Source organism: Sceloporus undulatus, chromosome 5 (genome assembly GCF_019175285.1).
Source record: "Sceloporus undulatus isolate JIND9_A2432 ecotype Alabama chromosome 5, SceUnd_v1.1, whole genome shotgun sequence".
Taxonomy (NCBI): Eukaryota; Metazoa; Chordata; class Lepidosauria; order Squamata; family Phrynosomatidae; genus Sceloporus; species Sceloporus undulatus.
In genome coordinates, this window is record NC_056526.1 from 102,882,225 (window position 1) to 102,894,314 (window position 12,090).

General features: G+C 39.5%; 1 protein-coding gene across 1 annotated transcript in view; it reads right to left on the minus strand.

Annotated features, from left to right (window-relative positions):
* Positions 1-6,870: 6,870 nt before the first annotated feature.
* CREBL2 (cAMP responsive element binding protein like 2) overlaps positions 6,871-12,090 on the minus strand; it is an 8,557-nt gene continuing 3,337 nt past the window's right edge. Inside the window, exons 2-4 of the mRNA XM_042470320.1 lie at positions 9,234-9,431; positions 8,020-8,167; positions 6,871-7,667 (exon numbers count right to left, since the gene is read on the minus strand). Of these exons, the coding sequence (XP_042326254.1) occupies positions 7,663-7,667; positions 8,020-8,167; positions 9,234-9,431 (351 nt within the window). The 3' untranslated portion in view covers positions 6,871-7,662. The remainder of the gene's footprint in view (positions 7,668-8,019; positions 8,168-9,233; positions 9,432-12,090) is intronic.

Here is a 12,090-nt window from a genome sequence, read left to right on the forward strand (position 1 = left end):
TATAATATATAATGCAAAACATAATATGAATAAATATTTTATTTTATTAAATCTATTGATTTTCTTGTATACTGGATTAAAAAAAATAACTGACCTGCTTTAGAACAAATGTCTTCCTAATAGACCTAGGCAATCATATCAAACTTTTATACTTTCTATATTTAATGTTATTTTGTAAAAACTGATGAACATCTGAAGATCAAGCCATTATGTACAAAAAAAAAGAGAGTAGATCTACCAAGGAGGCATGACAATTATTTCTGCAAAGTTGGAGAAATGAATGTACAAAGTTCACTTCTTCCTATTTAACAGGGACAATTCCTTTTTCTTGGGATCCGTCTGGTAAAAGATTACTTTAAGGTTATTATGCTTTTGGGAGATATGTTGGAGATATTTTTAAAATGTTGGTGATGTATACACACATGTATTATAGCATTTTGGATTTCAGAACCTTTCCTGGGTAAGTTAAATGTCAAAGGGAGACTGGATCCATCCTAACTGTAGCGTGCAAGCATGCGAATGTGCATACATGACTGTGAAATGCCAGGTCACTGCTTTCCTTCCCCCATCCCTATAACCACCTGTGCTACTAATAAATGTTGCTGGCTGTATTTGGCTGACAGGCACAACCACATCTATTTGCCATGTAAACATTCTATAGAACATTCTTAGGGGACTCTTGTGGTCACTCTACTAACATGATCAAGTTCAGGACAGCAAAATAACAGTGAACGTGGCTTGGAACAGGGTATTTTTAAAACTCTGGAAGGCCTGGGACACAATGTTTATTTGAGGCTTCTTTCCTAGGATCATGGTGGTGTAGTGGCTAGAGTGTGGCCAGAGACTTGGGAAATACAAGCTGTAATCCTCACTCAGCCATGAACCTTACCAGGTGACTTTGGGTCAGTCATTGACTCTTGGCCTAAACTTCTTCACAGAGTTGTGAAAATGTAGTGGAGAAAAGAGTTATGTACCGTATATACTCAACTATAAGTCAACCTCATGTATAGGTCAAGGTTTGGGGGCCAAAATTGTGGATTTTGCCATTACCTATGGATAGGTCAAGGGTAAAACTTTGAGTTCAGTGTGTGTATGTATGGCAAGAGGGACTCTCATTGAGGCTTTTTACTTCAGTGTTCAGCTTTCATTTTAGCCTTCGTGCGGGCAGGAGAGACTCTTAAACAGGAATATCAATCAGTTACCCAGGACTCTTTCTGCTTGGATCTTTATTGCTGAACTCCTTCACTTTGCATGGGGAAATCTGAAAGAGCTGCTATCACATTTCCATAGTGACCCATAAATAAGTTGACGTGGGATTTGGGGGTCAATTTTGGGGCATAAATTTGTAGACTTATAGACAAGTATATACGGTAAGCTTCATTCAGTTCCTTGGAGGGAAAAAGAAGGAGTATAAGTGTAACAACAGCAAGCACAAAATGTCTGAGTATGGGCTAGACCTACTGCTGTATCAGGACTACTAATGCCCTAGAGCCCTGGTGGTGCAGTGGTTAAATGCCTGTACTGCAGCCACTCACTCACAAACCCCAAGGTTGTGAGTTCAGTACCAGCCCAAGAGATCAATCTCGACTCAGCCTGGCATCCTTCCAAGGTCACTAAAATGAGTACCCAGCTTGTTGGGGGAAATTAGCTTAACTTGGTAAACCGCTTAGGGAATGCTTAAGTGCACTGATAAGCGGTATAGAAATGTATTGCTATTGCCATTAAATATGCTGTCATGACAAAAGGACACTGTCACCAGGAACACTCTTGTGATTTTTTTTCCTCACTAGGTTTATAGAGCACAAGGTACAGTTGGCCCTCCTTATTCATGGATTTTTTTCTACACAGATTCAAGTATCCACGGCTTGAAAGTATTTTTTAAAAGGATACATTTCAAGTATCAAACCTTGATTTTCCCATTTTATATAAGGGACACCATTTTGGTATGCCATTGTATTTAATGGGACTTGAGCATACACGGATTTTGTTATTCACGGGGGTTCCTGGAACCAAACCCCAGTGGCTAACAAGGGTCCACTGTAATGGGCTTCTGAAAGAACTGAACCAGCCACAGTGTAGCAGTGCTGGTGCTGAAGTGGCTCCTTCCATGTGTGTCCAAGTCAATTGCCTTTAAAAAGGTCCTGGCTTGTAGGCAACAGCCTTTGACCAAGAGATGAGAGTTAGCAATACTTAATGTGCAAACAGATGCTAAAAATATATGCAATGAGCCCTAAATTATTGTATATACTTGACTATAAGTCAACCTCATGTATAAGTCAAGAGCAGGTTTTGGGGCAAAAAAATTAGGGATTTTTATATGACCCCTGGATAGGTCAATGGCAATACATAGGGGCACACAGCTTGCACTGAGTCCCCTAAAGTAGCTTGCTTCCTCAGGTGCAGCCGTGGATCCTATCCGATTGCCAGCACTGCAGAAAGATGCTGCTCCAGTCGACAACTGCATGCAGAATGGAGAGAGCATGCCATCCAATCCTTTACTTCAGATACCAAAATAAAGTGCAAACTGGATTGTTTTTCTTTCATTTTTAAGAAATAAAATATTTGTGGTTTCAATATATTTAAAGCACCACTGTTCCATAATGTTAGTTTTCAGTTAAGACTCACTGAGCAATTTGCATTTCTCTTTCCTCCCAGTAGATGGTGGTGCAGGCAATAGGCAGACGGGAGCAGCTGTTCATGTCATTTGATCAAATGCCACCTTTTATTCCAAAGAGCAAAGATACCCAAAGGCAAACAACTGTAATTGATTAATCTTACAAATACAGTGTATTGGGGAAGAGGTAAATCTGATAATATCCCATAACTATCCCTGGATTCTTAGCACTCTGCAAAGCACTTCAGCTGTTACCCAAAATGAGAACAGTTGTTTGACATTAAATGCATTGCCTACATGTGTTGTGTGAATTTTAATTTCATTTAATGTGGATTTTTCTTTCATTTAATAGTAATTATCAAGATCTATTTTGAACCAAGGCGACAGCAAAAGGGAAGGCTAAACCTGGTCCTCCTCTGCTGCATTGCTGATAACCCTCTTCAGCCACTCTCTCATACACTGCAGTTCGCAATAGAGCAGGGGAATCCTTCAAAACAGATGCATCCTTGTATCTGCTATATAGGAGCCCTGGTGGTATAGTGGTTAAAAGCCAGTATTGCAGCCACAAGGTTATGAGTTCGATCCCAGAGCTCCAGGGTTGACTCAGCCTTCCATCCTTTTGTAGGTCACTTAAATGAGTACCCAGCGTGTTGGGAGCAATTGGCTTACAGATTGTAAACCGCCTAGAGACTACTTAGTTCAGCATGAAGCTGTATAGAAATGTAAATGCTATTGCTATTGCTAGGAAGCAGTGTGATTAGTGTATTGGACTAGGACAGTGTAGATTAGGGTTTGATTCTCTCTGCTCAGCCATGGAAACCCACCAAGTGATATTAGGCACGTCACACACTCTCAGCCCCAGAAAACCCCATGAGAGGTTTGCCTTAGGGTCGCCATAAGTCAGAAATTGTTTGAAGGAACACAACAACATACAAGTATAGGATCATAGAGTTGGAAGAGATCACAAGGGCCATCCAGTCCAACCCCATTCTGCCATGCAGGAAATCCCAATCAAAGCATACCCGACAGGTGGCCATCCAGCCTCTGCTTGAAGACCTCCAAAGGAGACTCCACTACATTCCAAGGGAGTGTGTTCCACTGTCGAACAGCCCTTACTGTCAGGATGTTCCTCCTAATGTTGAGGTGGAATCTCTTTTCCTGTAGCTTGCATCCATTGCTCCACGTCCTAGTCTCTGGGGCAGCAGAAAACAAGCTTGCTCCCTCCTCAATATGGCATCCCATTAAGTATTTAAACAGGGCTATCATATCACCTCTTAACCCTCTCTTCTCCAGGCTAGACATTCCCAGCTAAGTTGTTCCTCATAGGGCATGGTTTCCAGATCTTTCACCATTTTGTTTGCCCTCCTTTGGATATGCATGATATATATGCATATGTTATTATTGCTACCAGCCTTTTGCTCAACATTTGACTGGCTACCTGAAATCATTATGTGAACTTCTTCTGCAGATAAGCTCAGAAAAGAAAGTAAGGCAACAGACATTATTTCTGAAACGTGTTCTTTTTTTATTCTACAAGAGAGAACACCTTGCTTTTTATAGTCTCTCACAGAAGTCCTTTCTGTTTGGAACTGTAGTTTATCTGTAGACTACAAGAAAGTTTTGTTTTGTTTTGTTTTGTTTTAGATTTCAAAAAACAAAACAAAATCCATCTGAATGTGGACCTGCACTTCTAGGAATGATGATGGCTGGTTTGCATGTATGTTGCCTGTACTAACCATATAGCAATAGCAAGCAATAGCAAATACATTTCTATACCGCTTATCAGTGCACTTAAGTACTCCCAAAGCGGTTTACAAAGTGTAAGCTAATTGCCCCCAACAAGCTGAGTACTCATTTTAGCAACCTACGAAAGGATGCAAGGCTGAATTGACCCTAAGCCCCTGGCTGAAACTGAACTCACAACCTTGTGAGTAAGTGGCTGCAGTACAGTTATTTACCACTGCACCCCCAGGGCTCCTAACCATGGTCTTGGGACTAGAATATCTTCTCTACAAGAACATGGGTGAAGAACATCTGGCTCTCCAAATTTTGTCAGACTACCAATCCATCAACTCCTCAGTTGTGTTCGTCAGTTGCAGTCCAATTCTATAGGCTTTGCAGCTTTGCAGGGATTGTGAGGTTGATAAAGGGAGAGATGTTTCATGAGAGAAGTTTCTAAAGCCCCATTACTCTAGGCCACGAGATGCCCCATCCTACACTCATTTATTATCCCAACCAATGCAAAGGATGTGACAGTCAAGGGAACCAATCAATCCTGCTTTCCACATGCAAAAATGATGAAAGTTGACGATGCTAGCTTATCCTGTTTCTTAGTTATAGAGCTCAAACCAACAAATATTTGCTCAGGAGTAAATTCCACTGACCTGAGTAAACAAAGCTGGGATTAGCCTATTGACTGTGTTGACATCTTTTGGTCTTATTCCCAAATAAACAAGTATAAGGTCAGATTGTAGCTCTCCGTAGATCACCACCACCTCTTTGGGAAGTTATGTCTTTTTGCAAGAGTGGACAAGCTCCAGGGGCCAGGGCTATTCTTCTTTCCCTAGAATCCATTGGACAGGGCCACACTGAAGCCCCTAAACACAAAACAATCCCAGAAAGTGGCTGAAATTCCAGTGTTCGTTTGGGGGAAAATGCTTTTTAAAAATGTTTAAAAGTTGCAAGTTTAAAAGCTGTACTTTTTTAAACTGTGAATCACCACCCTGTAGGGTTCTAAGAGAGGCAGTTCACCTTTGTCATGTGGAAGAGGGTACCAGGCCCCACAGAAACAGACCTGGGCCTACATGTGGCCCATAGGCTGCAGGATGTTTCTCTTTTCTTTTCTTTGTTGCATCAACAGATGCATACAATAGAACTATTTTCTTTGGCTATACTCATTCCAAATCTTTATTTTTCCTCCAATATTTTTCTCTTGTTCCAATACTAAAGAAGTTGTTTCTCTCACTTTCTTCTCTCCTGAGGAAATTGAGAATCCTGCTGAAACAGGAGCTGGGAGGGATTCTCTAGTTGTAGGAATGGAGACCTGGTTCCCATGGGAATGTTGAGCTGTGAAAAATACATCAGTCCCAGCCAGCACTCCTGGCATTCCTTATACTTTTGAAAAGGTTCATGATGACTATTTATGATGACTTTGACCGAGAGATTGATTTGCTAATCTGGCCTCTCGGTATACATACTTGCAGCTAGATATCCTTTGACCCTCTTTTCAGTAAAGGTGTAGTGAGGGAAGATCCTCCCCTTGTGACAGAAATCCACTTTTGTCAAACTTATTTCATTACACCCTGTCCTATTTGGGTTGGGGGTGTTTGGCACATGTTGAATTTAGAGTATCGTAGGGAGTAGCAGTGGCAGCAGAAAGGCTCCTATCTGAATTAAAGTGACTGTGGTCATCAACTGCTGTTTTATAAAAGGCATCATTTTTGAATTAACGTAATTGCCTGTATTAGTAAATTGCCTTATGTTAGTGTATTTTGGAGTCTGCAGCCAAATCTCAGTGGCAGATGCTGAGAAAAGTCCCAGGAAATACAGATGCTAAGTGGCAAGAAACCCAGCTATACCTAAGGCTAAATCCAGTTGTTAGTCCCATGCCCCTTTGAACCCGTAGAACTTTACAAACTGTTGACTTAGAAAATTTCCATTGATTTGATAGCCTAATTTGGAATAACTAGATTTAGGTCATATGTTTTAGGTGGGCAGATAGGCAGCCTCCAACTGTGGACCAGCTATCCAATGCACTTTATAGAACTCTGTATCAAACAAAGAAGAGCAAAATAAGAGATTGAGTTATCACTCTAGTAAACATTAACAATATAATACAAAACCTCTTGATTTGGTTGGCATAATAAACTGTGCTCATTTGCATCAGCAACCATCTGTAGTACTACATTAGAAAGGTGTAGGGATACACCTTATATGCACCCTCTCATGACATGAACAGCTTATAGAAAGGAAAGGATTGCTTACTACAAATCCATTACTGACCAATTATAATTTGTCTATCTGGATATGGACCAAAAGCCCTCTTACTTTCTGCACTTTAGCAGTAGTACAGGTGATTGGGGCAATCGTTATTTCCAAGTAGAGAGCGTACTTGTGCCTCTTATTTTAGACAGTAGGTGTACTGTACATGTGAAGGAACACATGGTTCTGCAAGAAACCTTAACAGAGGATGCATCTATGTGTGAAGCAGCCTGATACAAGGCAATATTGTAACTCTTCAGACAATAGATGGAGGATGACGTTCTTAAATAGTTCTCTTTATTCAAATACAAAACATGCAAACAGACAATCTAGCACATTACAGACAGAGGAAAAGTTCTATTTCACCCCATGTTCAGCCGTGCATCCATTTACAGAAAATTTCACATAGAGGGACATTTACAAAATCAAAGCATTTCACATATATGATCTGAAGTATCTGTACAAGGCCAGTAATATTGTCTCAAATGGCAAGTGAAGTGGGCCTGTCTAAGGGTACTACATGAGTCTGCAGCAAAAGTGAGACTGGAAGGAAGAGTTCCTTGACTCACAGACCATATACTAAATCAGAAATAGGAGAGAAGGAAGGTAGTAGCAATTATATATTTGCAATCTATGCTGGGATACAGCAATTAGCATTGCATCATATACCAAAAATATACGCATAACAGCTTCAATGTTACATCAATATCAAGCAAATGAGATCTGACTTCACTGCACATATTTTATTAATTGAACAGTTCTATGACAGTACAAAAAACAAACAAACAAACAAAAAAACCAGACCATAAAGCCCAAAATCTACATACCTATAAATTGTAATATATGAAAATAATGTGAGTTTAGAAGTCATACATTTAATTCTACCAGTTAGATATTACACTCTTTGATAATCCAACAATCATGTTCATTTCAGCATAATCACTGTAATCATTCTGTGCAAAGGGGCACATTAACATAAAGACTACAAATCACTGTTTGTTTTTAGGAACTTTAGCTTCTTTTAGCTTGTTCTAGAAGTTGGGACTTCAATTTTAGATAATTCATCTTCACCCTGAAAGAAAGGAAGGAAGGAAGGAAGGAAGGAAGGAAGGAAGGAAGGAAGGAAGGTGGAAACTGTTTGTTATTTAAGTTTTCAGCCCATCAGCCAAAAATGATCCTATGAAACCTCATAATATATTGTGTACTGTTTTTGCCTGTAGCCCTGTTACTGTTAACAATGAACTGGGGAAGTGAAGAAGAAAAGGAAAACAGTCTTTGTCCATGTCTCAACCTAAGAGTAATGTAACAATAATAATAACAACTCATGTGGCCAGCTGCTATTACTGCTCCTCAGTATCTTTACTTACCTGCTCATTGCTCTAACAACCATAACAAAGTTAAAAATATCATAAACAGCAACTTACAAGAACTGTGACTGTTTGCATCCGCCTTCACAACTTTGGAACTCTTGGCCGAGTTCTGTTGGGGTTTACTTTGTTCCTCCCCACTAAGCAAAGCTTTAATTTCAGAGGGGATTTTTCCTTGGTCCATTGCCATGCACCACTGCTTGTACTGAAATAGAGAAAAGCAAATAAAACTGAGTCGCAGAATGTAAAGTCCACAGTAAACTTAGTATAAGCTATTTGTGTGAAGGATCTAATAATGATTTCCTTCCCTTAGACATCTAAGCTGCTGGAGACATGGGGGGCAGTGATGCTGACCACAGTGAACAATAGCATGTGTGCATCAAAAGAGGTATGTTACTGAATATGATGCCTAGCTAGGACAAGATATTACTCTGGAGATGGTAGAGTGTCTTCTGTTCCTCAAACCTAGCCCTAAAGAGTGCCTTTAAAAGTTGCTTGGTTCTGAAAGATTTGGTCTCACATCTGTGTAGAGTTGTGAGGGCAAATTATTCAGACTTGGTAAGTTTTGTTTGGGGATGGGACCTTGGTCCAAGTGGCTGGCCCGTGCTCTTTCTATTACATGAAGCCCATTCCAGGGCACATACCTAAGTTTGCTTATAAAATCTAATCTTATCTTTTGCATGTTTACTCAGACATAAAACATACTGACTTCAATGAGGCTTATTCCCATGTGTGTACAGGACTTCAGTCTAAGTTCAATTTGAATGCCTTGAACCACAAAAATATCATAAACCAAAGTCTGCATATGCAAAATGCATAATGGAGAAACAAAAGTGTGCCCCTGGTGATAGTTAGTGTACATGTAACCACAAGGTAAGCTGACTGTCTTGAGTCCAGGCAGACCAACAGTTCCCTACACATTTCATCATGTATTAGCACTTTATGGCCTAAAACTATATTATTAGTCCATACTACAGCTGACCCACTGATTCATCAAGATTTACCTACATGTTGACTCACCATCCAACAACTGATTTAATGAGTCTACTCTAGATGGGATTAACCAATAGGAACCCAGCTAGCTACCTAGCAGCAAGAATGCTCATCCCTAAAAGCCATTCAGTAAATCTCATTACTTCTCTGTGTCATCTTACCAAGTGGAGAAAAAGTGAATACATGTAGCCTGTAACCATCCCAAATTAAATGAAGATATGTAGTGTGACAGAATTAAAAACATCCAAACAACAGTAAAGTTAAGAACAGAAGATTACCATTTCCAACTCTTCTCTGAGAGCACAAATTGCTCTCTCTCTGCTGGAAACCAGCTCTTCCAGGTACTGATACCTCAGCTTCTTCCTTGCCCTGCATTCTCTGGCACTCTGCCGGCTCCTCTCAAGTTTGGCTTTCAAATCTATTTTAGCTGGTTTACGGCCTCGTTTCCCTGGTTTCTTCACTTTGCCTCCAGCTACCTAGAAAAATTGCAGTTAAGTTCTACATAAGTAAGAAAGCAAAAACAAGATTTTCCTAGGAATGCTATGAAATTTATTAGGCACCTTGAAAGACAAGACAGAATTTACTCTGAATATGAGATTTTACCAATTTATCTAGTGATTACTTACACTTCTCTCTCATACTTAGAGTCACTCTCTCAGATGCACCATTTTATTGCACCTGACCTTAGCACAGAAAAGGAGTGGTTTAGTGGAGTCCTTCAGCTACAACTACTGTATATACTCATGTATAAGTCTACATATTTATTCAAAAAACTGGCCCCAAAAACCTAGGTCGACTTATCCATGGGTCAATGTAAGTACTGTACCTTATCTCTTATCAAAAAAGGAACCATCACCTTTTCTGAGTAGAGTGGCAAAAGGCGAGAGCTTAGTCCACCCCAGAAGAAACTAAAAGAAGCACTACCCTCTTTATTTTAATCCACTGCAATGCCACTTCTGGCCTGGCCTATTTGAATGTCTCAGTGGGAAAACAGCAGTGTGCTATAATATCATTTTGTTTCCCTTCATCCTTTGTTACATGCCCCTAAGTTTTACCCTCGATTTATATAACAATCCAAAACTTTGTCCCCAAAACCTGCCCTTGACTTATACATGAGGTCGATTTATAGTTGAGTATATATGGTACTTAATATTCAGAGTACAAAAATCACTTGCCATCTGCCACTCTTTTTACCCAAAATAGTATGTTTCATTCCAGCTGAATTTAAAGTTTGATCAATTACATGAAGCTGTCCCATCTCAGTTTGCTGTCGCCTTCAAATTGTTTCCAACATATGGCAACCCTAAAGAGAACTTATAACAGGATTTTCTTGGGGAGATTTGTTCAGAGGAGATTTGTCTTTACCTTCCTCAGAGGTTGAGAGTCTGTGACAAGGTCACTCAGTGGGTTTCCATGGCTGAGCGAGGATTGAACCCTGGTCTCCAGAGTTGTAGTCCAGTACTCAAACCACTACACCATGCTGGCTCTCACTCATTTCATTGTTATCTTTATTCTAACATGCCTCAGTATTGAGTCAATAAAGATAGGAATGCACATTATTAGAGCAGTGGGGCCTCTCTGAATACCCTTGTACTTCAATATCAGTCTGGAAGTATTTATTCCTTTCCTGCACTTAATAATTAAATAGATCTGAAAAACTAAAGTACAAAATGGAAGCAAACAGTTTTATGTGGCTGGCTTCCTATGATATCACCAAGGACATCCCCACCACATTTTCTTCAAGTGTACCCCTTTTACTTTTTTGTGTGAATTATTGGGATTACAAAAAACATACAGTATTACTATGGAGGCATCTACCATGTTTTTATTCTGACAGCTCCTTGGACACGTAAACTGGCTGTTGTAGCCATTATTAATGTCTTGATCTATACGACTAGCTGTGGTTTCTGATCAGTTTTACTAGATTTGTTATTATTTTGATACTGCTGGTTGACCAACTAGAGCACGATTTGGTAAAAAGAAAGATTATACATTCAACAGGTAACATTTAAAAAGACATGCTACAAGCATGTGGGAGTGTAAGGCTAATATCTAAACGCATCAGGGATTTACTCATAGGCATGCCAGCTGCACAAGCAGAATTTACTCTGCTCAACACAAGCTATGTTTTTATATTATATATTTTCACCTCCTATCACTATGGCTGCCAACATTGCAGTAAGCTATCTTTATACAAAATGACTGTTATCTTGAAATACAGACTAGAAACACAATAATTGAAATGAGCAACTCTACACATGGTAGAAAAAGAGACATAGGACTGTTACAGATTGCCAAAATAAAGCTGCTTCGGGTCTCTTTGGAGGTATGCTGTTTAAATGATGCATGCATCCTAAGAATCCAGAAGCTGCACCAAAGCTGCACTCCAGTGCTTAGGAATGGAGTGTGGCTTTGGCGTGCCCTCCGGACTCTTAGGACCCATGCATCATTTAAATAGCATACCTCCAAAGAGACCCGAAGCAGCTTTATTCTGGCAGTCTGTAACAGGCCATAAATACCTTTATTAAGTACTATCTCTGCATTTTAAAGATAACTAATATACTTTAGAGTTGGATTTTGTGTCCACAACATATACTGCTGAACAAAATATGATGTAGCAAGTCTTACATGAATACATGCAAGCTAGAGAATTCCTGGTTGTAATCTCAACTCAAGTACAACCTTCTTAGAGAAAGCCTGAGGCAATTTGCTATTCTCAAAAATCTTGCCACCCTCCATAAACTGCATTTTGAGAATAATAAAACACCATTAAGGACTACCAAAACAAAATATACGAAGATGCTATGAGAAAACACTATGTACTCAATATTATGTTCCTGAAATCTTCCAAGAGATCTTCTGAATACTAACTTTTTACAAACAACCTGTCTGCATTAGTTTATTAAATTTCAACTTTGTTTTAAGAAACAATTAGTAAATTAAATCCTACTACCCTTGTGTCTTCAACCTTCCTCTTCATTTGCTGCCTCCTGATCATCTCAACATAGATGGTACTGTTTTAAAAGCAGTGTAAGGACACCCTGCTTTATTCTGTATATATTATGCTGTGACATGCCATATACACTCATGGCACTATATAACCCACTAACATTACAAAATGTATTTGTTTTAGAT